This window comes from Populus trichocarpa, chromosome 9, assembly GCF_000002775.5.
Source record: "Populus trichocarpa isolate Nisqually-1 chromosome 9, P.trichocarpa_v4.1, whole genome shotgun sequence".
Classification (NCBI taxonomy): Eukaryota; Viridiplantae; Streptophyta; class Magnoliopsida; order Malpighiales; family Salicaceae; genus Populus; species Populus trichocarpa.
In genome coordinates, this window is record NC_037293.2 from 9,088,006 (window position 1) to 9,103,040 (window position 15,035).

The window sequence follows — 15,035 nt, forward strand, 5'->3', positions numbered from 1 at the left end:
AAATTTAAAAAAATAAAAAATTATTATTTTAACATATTTTTAAATAAAAAATATTTTTTAAAAAACATCTACCACAGTCACTGCTGAATATACTCTTGTCTCCAACTTTCATCTACCTCTGTCAAATTTCATTGCAAACCAAAACTTTACTACCTCGTAGCATAGGATCCATGCATATAAAATCTCTTTGCATAAAAAATGCTTTTCATTTTTTTATAACTATTTTTTATATATAGTTATAACATGCTAATATTAAAATAAAAAATTAATAAATAAAAAACACTTCAAAAAAATTCGAATTTTTCAAAACAACATCCCCGTTAAGTCAAAGGAGGGGACTCCAACGAATAAATCTGATCAGTAGCCGTATCTGGTCCAAAACTTCATTTGTTCAAAACATCCACAATCTCATTTCAGTTGTTAGCTCTGGCTCATGTTATTTTCACAAGCAATACTAACAAATTGGCAGCTCTCCTCTGGGACGATTCAATAACCTAACAACAATCGATGAAGTAGACAAAATGTTATGAATCTCAGTTCTCAGCCAATGTTTCTATGCTACTTGACAAAATCTAATCAGTAATTAGCGAGGGCCTTTCAACTCCACAATGGCATGTTGCAGAGACAAGCCAAGCCAAAACAAAAGATTCATTTCTCCACAATAGGTTAGCTCTTATATTGCGAAGAAGGAAACTTGCTGCTGCTCCACATCATGAAACACTACTTTCTGCCTGGAAAAAGCAATAATATATCCGACTCAGAAACTTGTAGAATGGTTTGAAGGTGATATAAATGCGGGTGCGAATTGATCAGTACTTCATTTTTGTCTTCTAATATTTCTGACCAGTACCAAAATTTACCTATGCCAGCATATGAATGGCAGTAAACAAGAAAAAGATTCTTGATAGCAGTTCAAGAATCCTTGAAGCAAGTGTTTTTACCTATCAAATTTCCACAAAGTATTCCTATCATTTTTTAAATGTTAGCGTTGATGGGGATTCCCAGTTAGAACATAGATTTTCACTAAATCAAGCTCAAACTTTAACGCATCCCAACAGGTACTCATATTTCAATTTAGGGATCAGAATCTATTTATATAACTACTAATATGACTATTTATGTGGATTGATTTCCTATCATGGAAAACTTCTGAAGATTTTGAAGGGTTGAAAAGCAATTACTTGCTCTGGTTCGTTTGGCTATCCCATCCAAGTGCTTGGAATCTGAATTCTTGTCATTGTCAATGTTTTCCTTCCCTTCATTATCTTCTTCCATGTCTTCCTTGTTTTCGTTGTCTTCTGAATCATATGCCCTTGCAATGTACACCTAATAAAAAGAGTCGCAACTAAGAGAATTGAGACGCATAGATTACTCATGTGGCTGTAATTCCATCTACATAAGCGTAGCAGAAAAAATGGGCAAAAATACTTTGTTAAGACATCATTCTGTTTAGGAAGGCCTGCCAAACATATAACAGGACATGAACCAGAAGCAATATATTGAGGCAATAATTCCATTTTGGTCCGATGGGGCAATGTTTGCATACAGTCCAAGGTTTAGTATTTTACCCTGCTGCACAATATCTAAATCATAGAACTACTTTTAAACCACAATTCAAATGCACACCAGTCAAAGATTCTGTATCAACTGAGATATAACAAGAGATTAATCACATTGCACCAGGAACATTGCCCAAGCCTATTGTAAAACAAATCAAGCATAGGTTTTAATGAGTGAATTAAGGTGCTTGCCTTAAATCTTGTAGGGCTGACTAGCTGGAATACTAATGCATCTCCATCAACGAGTTCATGATCAATGGAAAACCCTCTCCATCCGCCACTAAGACCAGTTTTTTGAGCAAGGTACTTCGTTTGGAATTCATCTCCATTTTCATCTTCCAAAGTCATCATTTCATCACTAAGGGGAAGATGCGACTTGCAGAAGTAAACTGGCAGGCCCTGATAGATACGTTCAGCGATTTCATAAAACTCCAATCCCCTAGTAAAATCTGAGTATGAAATTACCTACCATCTTTACTGTTTGGAGAACAAGGACATGATGATCATTGAACATGAAAAGGACCAAAATTGACAAATTATTTCTCCAAATTTTTACCTCTTCAGTTTCTCAATTGGTATGTACTGAAAAAGGAAGAAATGTAGTGATAATTGGTCTGTTTACAAGCCAGCAACTTTCTCAAAAGAAAGATTCTTTCCTTCTAGCTTTCTACAGTTACAATAATGAGGCAAAACCACTGATTTCTTACCAGCCAAAAGCATCCGCTGACATGTGATTGGACCATGGGTTTTAGAAAACTTGGGAAATCAGCTCCCAAACGTGACTGAATTTGTTCTGCTTTATCAATTGCATACGCCCTCGCTTCACTAGAAGCATAAACCCCAAAACCTCTCCTTCGGTAACTGTAGCTTCTACAATACAAATGAACATCACAAAAACATAAGAATTACATAATCATAGTTGCATAAAAACATCCACCAAGATTTCAAGCCCTCAATCTTTTAAACAAAAGAATTCCGGTAACAAACCTTCTGGTTCTCTCCAAAGTTTCCACTGGTAACTGCGAGAAAACAAAAGATACTTTCAATTACACCACCACTGCATGTTAGCCCAAAAATCGAACATAGCATCTCTTACTTCTTTATAGCTAACAGTTGGCCTGTCTGAAACTCGAGTCGATCTTCTCACAGGAGTTAAGGCCGCTGCAGGCCTAAAAGTTCTGGGCTTGCCTTTCTTCAGCTGTTCAATTATTATCACATAACATTCAAACAAGACAAAAAAAAAAAAAAAGAGAAGATCCATTAAAACACATTAGCTAATGCACACACATAGACGAAAATTAAAGCACCTTTTTTACGAAAAAAATGTACGTACTGGAGATGGCTTAGAAAGGAGACTTTGAGAAAGCTTTGTGAGGTTGAGCTCTTCCATCCTTTTCTTGTTCTCTTCCACCCTCTTTTGCCTGATTTCCTCGTATGTTTGCTTTGATTTCGCCATTTTTTTGTGTCACACTTTCTGATTCAAAAAACCCAACCCCTTTTTTCTCTTTGTTATTGATGAAAAAAAGACTTGAAGAGGATGTGAAGAAGAGATGAATAAAAAATAGAACTGGTGGGTTTCCTTTCCTTTCCTTTCCTTTTTTTTTTTTTTTTTTGGTTTTGTACAGATCTAATATTTTACTAGTTTTGTTTGAATTCAAAATCTGGCTCCCGCCAACAACGGTACGTTGGAGTCTCATCTTTACTTCCCATGACGGAGGGGAGACACGGTTGTGTTTAGTATTACAATAGTTGTTGTTGTTTGAAAAAAAATATTTTATAAAAAATATTTTTAGTTAAAATTAGTTTGAAAAAATATATGTTTAGTTAAAACTGTGGTTGAAAATGAGGTTAAACAAAAAGTAGCTTAATGTGTTTGGTTAATAATGCTTTTTAAATTGAGTTTATAAAATAACTAAAAAAAACATATATTAATATTGATGGTTTTTAATTGAAATATTGTATATTTAACTACTGCTATTATATCATGAAATAAACAATACTTTATATAAAGTTTTTTTTTTGTTCCATTAAACTATTTGCAATTCCATCACATACGAAATCCATCCGACAAGGACTATAGTTTTCATGGTTTCCTAAGTGTGCAACAACATCAGGTAAAATATCATCAGGAACAAAATTGGGATTGCGATCAAATTCTGCAAATGCTACGTCGTCACGCGATCTTCTAATATAACTATGTAGTCTCATTGAATAATGTTAAACACTATTTTTTCAAATAAAACACAATACCCGATAAATTTTTTTGGATTTTTTTAATTTTACTGGGTCGGACCCAGACACCGGGCATTTAGGTTTGGGCTAGACCCGGTCTGGCCGTGAACAGCGAAGATGCTCTCCACTGTTCACGTTGCATGTGAATAGTGGAGAATGCAGAAGACGAAGGGAAAGGGGAAGAGCAGTGGTTGGCGGTGGAAACGATGGAGGCCAGTGATGAGCTGCTCTCCACTATTTACATGCAACGTGAATAGTGAAGAATGCAGAAGATAAAAGGAGAAGGGGAAGAGGAAGAGCAGTGGCTGGCGATGAAAACGACGGAGGCTGGTGGTGGGTTGAGGGAGCTGCTCTCCACTGTGCTCTGTTGTGCTCTGTTTCTGTTTTTCTTCTTTGACGTTTTTGTTTACCGTGTTTATAAACACAGTTTGCAACTCAGCACAAAAAGTAACTTCAAGTTGCTTTTGGTTGTCTTGCAGTTTAACCACAAATGTTCATGGGTCCCACAAACAATAATGTGCGTTTAGACCGTAACCAAACACATGACAACAATATTTTTCTGTAAACTCAATTGCAGCGCTAAACACGCTAAGACGTATTGAGATTGTAATAGTTGTTGTGATTGAGATTGTGATATTGATAATGATAATAGTTATGATTTAAAATATTTTTTTATTTAAAAATATGTTTTTTTATTTTTAAAAAATTATTTTTGATATTAACATATCAAAACAATATGAAAACATAAAAAAAATTAATAAATTGTTTTTTGAAAATTAGAGGGAACGTGGTTTGCATCGCGTTCTTGAACAAGCCCTAAGTTCGGAAGATATATTTGCAGATGTAGTATTGTTTTTTTAAAATGATATTTTTTTTAAAAAAATCATTTTTAATATCTGTATTAAAATAATTCAAAAATATATTAAAAAAATTAATCTTAAAAAAAATAAAATTTATTGAACTCTTATTTGAAATGCAATACCAAACACGAGCTAAATATACCAATAGTAAGGGTAAGGGATTATAGTTATAATTTATTATTCAAGTTTATAAAATAATGAAATAGTATTTACAATGGAATAATAAATATAAATATTTATAAATTTAGAATCATTTAAAGATGATTTTTTATGACTTGAATAGTATTTTTTCTTCTTCTCTTAAGCAACAAAACCTTCTTGTTTTTTTTCATTGAAAGCATACTTTAACTGTTTGTAACTGTCATAACTACATTACGAAAATACAAGATAATCTTTACGTTTTACTAAGTGAGTCTTTGGAGAAAAAACTATACCCAATGGACGACTTTGAATTATGCAAGAGAAATCACTCTCACTATTTTTTTTTATAGTTTAGTTCTTTTCACTTTGCTTCTATTTTCTTACAATGCACACAAGAAAGGCTCCACAAAATTTTCTTGTAATATATCACTTAATCTTGCTTTCTTCTGGTATTTAGGGATACATTCTGAGTGGTGAATGAATGCTTCACAAAAACATTGAAAACACTGTGACATAAATGGGTTTGTTCCCCGACAAAAACTAGAAACAAGCCAGTCATTTCATCACCATGGGGCTTTAGCCACTTCTTGGAACTTAAGCTCTAGATTCTCAGAATCCACCACTAATTTCTCAATCTCAACGCCTAGCCTATTTATAGTGTCTTTCACTTCCAAAAGCTTTGCCTTAAGAGTTGTCATCTCCTCCTTGGCGTTCACTCTTTGCAGAGTAGCTTCCTCATACCTCTTTGATTTAGCAGATAGATGCATAAGCTGTCCCAACCTAGCAAGCAAAAAACCGACATTCATTCCTAAGCCTTCAAAGGCTTTCAGAGTCTTCTCCCAAATTGCAAAGCTTTCCAGAGAATTAGTAAGCTTTGAAGCTCTAATGGCATCTGCAATATTGATAGTCTCGGAAAGCATTCCAACAACCAGTTTACAGTTAAGGCCATCAAGAAGATGGTCATGGAGAAAGGAATTTTGACTGCAGCAAAGCTTATAATACTTGGTTTGAAGGGGTTTGGAGAGCTCACTGCTAATTACTAAGCCATTTACAAGAATGTCAAAATCCTCGAAACATTTCACTTCTTTAAAATCAACAGCAGATTTTGACAATCTGATTCCATCTGTAGTTTCCGAGCCAAGATCTTCACTTTCATATTCATAAAGATCTGATATAGGCCCAAAGGTGGTAAGACAGGCCAACTTGACGTTCTTTTCATTGTTCTTTTCAGGATTGTCAAGCGATAGATGTTCGAAATCCAGATCTTCCATCTCTTCGCTTACCTTGCTCAGTTTTTCTACATGAACTGCTTCATTGACTGTAGATAACGAAGATATGTTAGATCACACAATGCCCTGTCATTCCTAATTGATAAGTGAGCCAAAGTGGGTGCTGAATTTTGAAACTTACTAGGAGTCATTTGTTTAATAGCAGCTTCCAATTTTAAAAGGCCAAGGGCACCATCCACTTCTGAACTATTGACTGCAGATAAGGAAGATGAAAGGTAACATAATGCTCTCTGCCGTTCATAATTGATAAGTGAGCATAAATGAATACAGAAATTTGAAACTTACTAGGACCCATTTGTTTGACACCAGCTTCCAATTTCAAAAGGGCAAGAGCACCATCCACTTCTTCTGAATCATTTACTCTCACAATGTAGACCTAAATGAAGCCAAACAGCAATAGAATTAATAATAGAATTTGTAGAAAGAGATGTTCATGCAAAATAACATTCACGAATGATGTCTCACAATCCGCATGCAATAGGCTTAGGAAACTGTTTCTGGTCCTCGCTTATTCTGTGATGCGTTGATTCACATCAATGTGCCTGGCAAAGTTAAGGCTGCAGGTATTTGAAAAGGCAAGAGCTGACAAATTCCAACTCTCACAAGATACAGAAGATACATAGCCAGGAATCCAACGAATCTAAACTAAGATCATGAGGCTATATGTATAATCACTAGATAAAATTTCCCTTCTCCCTCGTTTCTTATTCTTGAAGGTTTAAGATTTAGCATCTAAATTGCCTACTAGTATCCAGTTTCTCCAAGGCTTCAAATAGTTAAAAACAATTTATATGTCTTTTGGCTTAAAGTTATGTTTCTCGAAGCAATCCTGAAACTTTCGAAGCAACTAAATTCATTCAATTTATTTGAGGACCCTAGAGAGTAGCAATTGAAATAAAGTAATCCAGCAATTGTGCAGTCAAGATTAAGATTCATAAAATTACCTTGAATTTGGCAGGCTCGACTAAATGAAAAATCAGAACATCTCCCTCCATTATTTTGTGATCGATGGAGAACCCTCTCCATCCAGCACTGAGGCCCACCTTGCGTGCAAGATATTTTGTTTCATAAATTTTTCCCCTTTCATCTTCCAAAACAATCATAGTGTCCTCTTTCGGCAAATATGCTTCACAAAATCTCTTAGGAAAATGCTTCCATCCAAAAAGTTGGCCATTCAGAACACTTGGAGAATCAAATATCATAAACTATAAAAAACTGTCAACAAAAGAATAGAACCAGCTTGAAGCTTACCAGCCAAAATACTCTGGTAACATTCGAGGGTAGCATATGCTTTATGATGCTAGGGAGTTCAGGTGATAGATTAGATTGAATTTCTTTCGCTCGCATCATGACATCAGATTTAACTTCCTCATTATCATATAGGTCATCAATTTTGGCTCTCTTCGATGTGTGGCTATAGAGAATAAAATTAAGTTAACATGGTGCAGATTACAATACGACGCTGCTTCTTACAGTTAAAGGAATATTAGATAGCCTCTGAATTTAAACCACTGACCTTTCAGACTTCACAGAAAGGTTACTCGGTACCTGTTCAAGAATTGGCATTTCTCTAATCAATCGAGCTTTACCATTTTTAACATTTAAACAAGATGAGAACTTTCAGTAGTGCATCATAATACAAATGATTTTCTTGGTGAGGAAAAGAATGTTTTAAGCAGCCGCCTGTTATTGCTTTGGCTCTGTTTGTTATTGTTTTCAAAAAGCACACGAGCATAAAAACATGTAGAACATGAATTAGCTTTCCATCTGTAAAAGCTGCTTTCAATTTCATCAAAAATGTTTTCCAAATTTGTTCTTTCAGTGCATCCCCTCAAAGTAACCCTTCTAGTTCATCTAGACTGCCAAATTATCATTTCTGTGAAATGAGAAGTACACATTCACCCATACTAAAAACAGCTCACTTAGCCCAGAACATCAACAGTGATTCACCAACAAGAGCCGCCCCCCCCCCCCCCCCCCCCAACAAAAAAAGAAAAAAAGAAAAAAAAGAACAAGTAACACAACTGGGCACATAAGTTCTAGTTTTTAAAGAAAAAAGAGAGACAAAAAATAGCAAACCTTTTTTATTCCATTCACTTTCGGTGCCCTTCCTCGCTTTTCCTGCAATGTAAACCCAAAACCCACACAATTAGCCAACAACCTGAGTTGCCGAAGCACGGGACTAAACACAGAGAGAGAGAGGGGGAGAGATGACCTTCTGTTTGTTTACTTGAAGAACAGCCATGCTTGGTGAAAATGGTGGTAACCAACAAGAAGAAGAAGGTGCGTCAAAGAAAAGAGGTAAACTTTTAATTTATGTGGAATGTGAAACCAGGCCTGAGACGAAAGATGAAAAGACCGATAATTTGAAATTTGTACTGTCTACCACTCTTTTAAGCCTGAATTGTCACTTTTCTGAAAATGGAGCTAAATTTTAAATATATTTATTATCGTTCTTCAAAGGATTGAGCTAGGCCTTTGCGACTATTGGTTTTATCAAGTGGGTTTCTTTCTATTCGGTAGCCCGACATCCATACCCCCCAGAGGGAAAACAAAACGAAAAGGAAGGAAACCTGCCATTGTTTTGTGTCAATTCAGCAAATCAACCCTGATAAATTTACCTTATGTTCGTTAAATCTCGGAAATCCAGCTTAATCGGACTAAATTGTAAACAAAATGTGAGGTATTTATCTTACATGAAGAGACCATATTGTTTATAGCTCAATTGAATTGGGCTGAGTTGACAAAAAGTGAGGAGCATAAGGGTAAATGTGATGAAACTCTTATATTGGGGGCTTATTTGCTGAGTTGATAAAAACATACGGGCTAAGCTGGGAGATTTTCCGAAATGGGTGGGAGTGTGTGCGCCTTTGGCAAAAAAAAAACTTTAAATTAATATTTTTTATATATATATAATATTATTTTGATATATTTTTAAATAAAAAATACTTTAAAAAACATTTCACCACAATCTTTACTTATGAGTATTTTATAACCGGAGAACACAAAAAAATTGACTTGAATATTAAAATTCTCATTGGCATTGCAACAATAATTTTGTTAAAATGTTTTTTTTAGAATTTATTAAAATGATATATTTTTAATTTTTTAAAATTCATTTTTAACATCAAAACAATTTATAAATATAAAAAAAATTAAAACAAAAAAATTATTTTTAAAAAAAAATGTAGTGTGACTCTCTAGACAATCCTAAAGTCGTGTTTAATTATTAACCTTTGCCATGTTTCTCTTCCTGCAGGAATTCCTTGAATTTATCCTTTGTTATAATTTGGGAAGGGAGTTGAATGTTAATTATCATAAATCCAAGACAAATGGAGAAACCTATTGATCAAATTGATGATCCGAGTAAGATTCAGTTAAAAGAAAAGAAAAAAGAAAAACTTGTCTTCATGTTAAAAGAAAATGAAAAGGAAAAAGATGGCGAAATAAAATAAAATAACGTAATAACAGAGTTTTAAGGGAATTGAAATCACCATCTCTCTTCCTCTTTTAAGCAATTTTAACGAAGAGCTAGCTGATGTTCCATGCATTACCTCGTTTATATATATATATAGAAAGTAAAAGGACCAAATTGGTCAAATTGTTAGTAACAACACTAAAATCAAGATTTTTTTAAAAAAAATCTTATAAATTCATGTGAATCGACTAGGGATGAATCTTATAAATTGAACACGAGTCACGTAGATATCGTTTGACATTGTAAGATTAGTTTTCACAATTTTCATATTACTATTGGGATCGGTACTCTCTCTCGCAAACATTAGTCTCACGGATAATAATTATTACATGGCAGATCCTGCGTGCATGTAAAAGAACGACAACCAATTCTGTCTGTGAGTATCTGATAATTTATACATTAAAAGCTACATGGATGCATGGTTGCACCAGTTAAATAACAAAGTTAAACTCAAGAATCTTACAAGCATAAACTACTGTCCTGGCTACAACATCTCCATTTGCAGATCGCTAACATGGTTACAGCTACTTTAAAACATAGAATTACACATACACTATTCCCATTGACAACTCGGTATCAATGTTGTTACCTCCATCCTGTTAGCATGAGGAATGTTTCCCACTGTTGCAGTTCTCTTTACCACGGGGCGTTGACCGCTTCCTGAAACGTAAGCTCATGCTTCTCGGCATTCTCCTTCAGAATCTCCATCTCATCATCAAGTCTTTCCCTTGTCTCCTTCAATTTCAAAAGCCTCAATTCAAGGCTTTTCATCTCCTCATCTACACGAGCTTGCTCAAGTCTAACTTCTCTGCATTCTGATTCCATTGCCTCTTCTGATTCCAGAGCAAGACTCATTAGCCGGCTCAACCTCTCACGCAAAAATCCAACTTTCATGCCCAACAGCTCAAATCCTTTCAAAGTCTTGTCCCAAACTCCATAATCAGCTTGAGAGCTGGAAAGCTTTGAAGATCTAATCCCCTCTGAAATGTCCACGGTCCCAATTATTATCTCAACTGCCAATTTATGATTAATACTGTTGAGAAGATTGCTGTGCAGAAATGAGCTCTGTGAGCGACATAGCTCATAGTACTTAGTCCGATGATGTTCAGAGAGCTCAGAGTCTATAGCAAAACCGTTTAAAAGAATTCTGAAATTCTCAATGCCTTTTACATTATTAAAATCAACAGTGGGTCCTGAAAGTTTGATGACTCGCAGAGTTTCAGAGGCACGATCTTCACTTTCATTCTCAGATTGATCTGCAACATAGCCTTTATTATTTTCCACTGCGATCAGGCCATTCTCTTGATTATTCTCTTCCTGATGGCCAACTGGAAGAAGCTTCAATGGCTCGGCCTTTTTACTGCTTTTTACATCTTTTTCAGCTGGCTCTTCAATGTTAGGAAAAGAAGGAAAATTATGAATATATCAGATCAAGTTTAAGTAGTCATCAAAGCAGCAAATAGAGAATTATATACCAGAGATGATTTCTTTTCCATAAGCACCTGAACTTGGAATGCCAAACTCCCCATCTCCTTGGGAAGAACCATTTCCTTTTACAATGTACACCTACGAGAAAATTATGTGAAGCAATTGTCATAGTAGAAAATCCATAGCCATGAGTAACAGTTTGATGCAGTGCAGCTTCAGGAAATAAGCCTGCCCGATCAGCATTTAGAGTGAGGAAAATGAAACCCCTATCCCAACTGAAAACCAGAATACTTCCAGTGTTTCATTTCTCTACATGATGTGTGCTTAGTGTGGCCAGCTCTAGCTTCAGCTCTCTAAGAAAAGAACAGCGTCTCTATTCTCATAGATGCATAGCATTGCCTGTGTTTTCACTTTTCAATGAATGGGCAATGTCTTCGTGAATCCGTACTTGTGTGTGCGTGTGCGTGTGCATGTGTGAAGAATGAAGGATGATTCCTTTCTGCTCTCAGAGATTAAAATGTCAAAACAGACCTTGTCATTTCAGGACTACATAATCACAGCCAGTGAACTCTAAAACAAGAAAAAAGAATCTACTCTAGTCTTCCAAGTTCTTTTCTCCTTCATGTGATCATTCTCATAAACTATGGCCCCGGGCCATCGTATAGAAGGGCTTTGATAGGACGATTTTTTTCTAGTTCTCCACACTAATAATTGCATTTTGTGATTAGCAAGTTTGCTTTGGGAAGAAGTCCAAAATTTTCCTATCATTGAATGCTATTTCCTAATTATTCATTTCGGAAAGGACATCTAAAACAATTATTGACTAAAAAAATGAGGAACATATGATTATGAAATCAAATGGTACCTTAAATCTTGAAGGTTTCACTAAATGGAAAACAAGAACATCACCCTCATGTAAATTGTTTGCAGCACAGAATGCTTTCCATCCACCACTCAGTGCTGTTCTTTCTGCAATGTAATTCAGTATGTATTCTTCCCCACTTTCATTCTCCAGAAAAACTGTTGTATCATTCTTTGGCAAATGCATTTTGCAGAACCGCATGGGAAGATGCTGTCATGAGAGAAAGAGCACATAAAGCAGTCTAAACTATAGATAAACCATCTGATTCTTGAATTTAGGACAGAATTTCATGTTACCATCCAAAACCCAACAGTCACATTTGACCGGACCAAAGTTTTTGCAAAGCTAGGATATGCTGCTTCTAAATTTGTCCGAATCTCCTCTGCCAGTTCCATAGCAGGAGACTTAGTTTCAGTACTATCATAGAATACACTGAATGCGTCTTTCTTTCGCTTGCGGCTATACAGATATATAAAAAGGAATCAGGATGTGAATACAATAAAATCAAATTTTTTATGCTTCAATCTGAAGTATAAGACTGTCAGGTAGATACTCTAACCTTCTAGGCTCCCTTGATTCCCCTGATTTATCATACAACACCTGCTCAAGAATTTTCAAAAAGTTTTTTTCTTTAATCAATTCATCAAACAACAACAAATGAATAAATACTAGAGAACCTGGGTGCATAAGAGAACATGATGCCAGATTTTCTATTAAGCAGAAAATCAGGCTTCTAATTGAAATCTGCCAGTTTGTATCAAGTACAAACAACTCAAAGAAAACACATCTCAACCAAATAAGAATCCCTTCTCCAATATTTGTATGCATATTGAAGGCAGAGATAGCTACTATTATTGAAAAACAAATGGGCTTTATAATTGGCTGCCCAATACACTGAAATATCTTAAATATCTATGGAAAAAGGAATGGAAGGATGAAAGGTACAAAGCATGGAACAAATTTGAACCCAGCACTCATGCCTACCCTTAAACTTCAAAACCTCTAATTCAAAGGGCTTAATCTAAAGCGTTTATCAAGCATGGTGCTACATTTACTTTATTTACCTTAATTCCAGAAATCTTCCGTCAGGATAGGTTTAATGTATTGAGTTTGGATTAGAAAAGGGCCTTCTATAGAGAATAGCAAATCATCAGAAATAAAAATGACAAAATGTTGGCAGAGTGAGACTTGTAATGGAAAGAATTGATCCACCCAAGAAAGGTTTACAAAGGGACAAAGCATAGAACAAAATTACTAGTACATATGCTTAACATGAAAAGTTCAAACCACTAATTCAATAGGGTTATAGGGCTTAATTCAATGCAAGTCAGTAACCATTCTGCTGCGTTCACTATATTGATTTTAATCAAACAAACTTGGTGATAGGATAGGTACAACATCTTGTGTTCAGGCTAGATAGGGACTACCTTGAGAATAGCTGTCATAAAAAAATAAAAAATGAAGAAGTATTGCCTGATTGAAACCTGGAATTGAAAGAAATGACCCGCACTAGAAAGGGTTACCTAAAGGACACTGTAAGTTGTTCCAAGAAGGAATACATTAGTGCCCTAGACAGGAAAAGGCGGTAGCATCATATTTAGGTCCCAATTTTGCTTAACATCGCTTTAGCCAATTCTTAATTTCTATCAAAGTGAATAAGTTCACATGGAGTTAATAATTCCAGTTCACAGAGGACATCCACTACAGTATACTGGTGACCTCGACGCTCCCTCAGGCTATTATCGTTTCCCCAAAACAATTCCTAACAGGGTTCACCTAATCTGACATTTCAAACCACAAATTGCTTTATAAAAGCCCTAAAACCTTGAAGAAACAACAAACAGCTGAAACAAGCACAGGATACAAAGCAAATGAAGGAAAAGAAAAGAACCGTAGCAAAGTCCCTCTCAGAGCAAAATAGAACCCATATAACTAATACACACCGACAAGACAGGGATTATAGCCAAGTTTAATCTGAAATTACAGAAAAGATTGCAATTTTTCAAGAGTATCAAGAGAAGCAAAGATTCTCACGAGTTCATGACCAGTCTTGTACTCAGGTTCTGGAGACTTCTCATGGATCTGGGTCAGCTTTATCTTGGACATATTTGGCTTCCTTCTCCTAATCTGAAAGTGAACAAAACGGATTTGCAAAGATCAAGAAACATAAGCAGACATGCAAGAAACACGAGAAAAAGAAGAGAAGAGAGACAAAAAAGACAAACCCTGGGATAAGTATTAAGGGGAACTGGGTTGGATATTGGAAGCTGAGGTTTAGGGGAAGTGTTTTGGTCCTCTTTGGCATCCATGTTTGGCAGCAGACAGGAGGGCTTGTTGCTTCTAGCTTCGAAGGTTTTTGCTGTTGTTATTGCAGGTTTCTCTTTCAGATTCCTGTCCTTTGATTATGTTGCTGACACATGAACTAAATAAAAAGCATAGAATAGGCGTGTGTGCTCCTTTTTTTTTTTTTTTTTTCCTTCGGTTGCTTTTTTTAAGGCAGGGCTCTCCAGGTTAGAAAGATTATCCGAGTAGAAAAAATTATTTTTATATTTTTTTGAAAAGCTTTGGACTGTTAGAATTATCTTTCCTCTTTTTTAAATTTTTGGGTTCAACCCTTTAAAATATCTAGAAATTTTAGACTGTTTTTTTCCCACAATTAATGACTTGAACTCGTGCTGTTATGGCTTCTTTATAGATTAAATTTAATGCAGTGGATTTCAGTTAACTTTACTGGTGAATTCATTTGATATTTTCCATCCCACAAAAGTCATTTTGATCTTAGGATCTTGGAGCTCTGCAAAATGTGATTACTTATCTCCTTGTGGTTTTACAATTTGATAATATTAAACTAGAAAAAAAGGGTCAAATTCTTAAAGATATTATCATTATTTATAATATATGATAAAATAATAATCTCTATGCTATTTTACAAAACAAAATAAAAATACTAATATTTTACAACAAAAAAACACTATATACAAGTGAGCTAGTAGCTCAGGTGGTAATAGTCAAGTGATCAGAAATCAACTAACAAAAAAATATTCTTAGTTTGAATCCTACTTTTTATATTTCTCAATCCACGTATGAATATGTAATTGAATAAGAACTTTGAACTAAAAGATTCTTTCTTATGATTTGATTCTTGAAAATAATTGTTTATATATATATATATAATCACCATGATTT

General features: G+C 35.0%; 3 protein-coding genes across 4 annotated transcripts; all 3 read right to left on the reverse strand.

The window, feature by feature from the left end:
- Positions 1-386: 386 nt before the first annotated feature.
- LOC18102111 (B3 domain-containing protein At3g19184) lies at positions 387-3,163 on the reverse strand. Its single transcript, XM_006379141.3, has 7 exons — positions 2,893-3,163; positions 2,656-2,757; positions 2,547-2,578; positions 2,267-2,429; positions 1,752-1,958; positions 1,182-1,326; positions 387-731 (listed from the first exon to the last, which is right to left on the reverse strand). The coding sequence occupies exons 1-7, from the start codon at positions 3,013-3,015 to the stop codon at positions 721-723; spliced, it is 783 nt and encodes a 260-aa protein (XP_006379203.1). The 5' UTR covers positions 3,016-3,163; the 3' UTR covers positions 387-720.
- Positions 3,164-5,191: 2,028 nt separating this feature from the next.
- On the reverse strand, positions 5,192-8,526 carry LOC7490027 (B3 domain-containing protein Os01g0234100). Its single transcript, XM_024608510.2, has 8 exons — positions 8,297-8,526; positions 8,161-8,202; positions 7,598-7,629; positions 7,333-7,495; positions 7,026-7,232; positions 6,367-6,457; positions 6,203-6,274; positions 5,192-6,110 (listed from the first exon to the last, which is right to left on the reverse strand). The coding sequence occupies exons 1-8, from the start codon at positions 8,324-8,326 to the stop codon at positions 5,356-5,358; spliced, it is 1,392 nt and encodes a 463-aa protein (XP_024464278.1). The 5' UTR covers positions 8,327-8,526; the 3' UTR covers positions 5,192-5,355.
- Positions 8,527-9,927: 1,401 nt separating this feature from the next.
- Positions 9,928-14,296, reverse strand: LOC7490026 (B3 domain-containing protein Os01g0234100). 2 transcript variants are annotated; one of them, XM_024607939.2, is made up of 7 exons: positions 14,075-14,296; positions 13,884-13,976; positions 12,409-12,449; positions 12,146-12,308; positions 11,853-12,059; positions 11,062-11,125; positions 9,928-10,947 (listed from the first exon to the last, which is right to left on the reverse strand). In XM_024607939.2, exons 1-7 carry the CDS (start codon positions 14,156-14,158, stop codon positions 10,196-10,198), a joined length of 1,404 nt encoding a protein of 467 aa, XP_024463707.1. In that variant the 5' UTR covers positions 14,159-14,296; the 3' UTR covers positions 9,928-10,195. The 2 variants fall into 2 exon arrangements, with proteins under 2 accessions (XP_024463707.1, XP_002313110.1); XM_002313074.4 differs by having other exon boundaries at positions 11,035-11,125; positions 14,075-14,293.
- Positions 14,297-15,035: the final 739 nt, after the last annotated feature.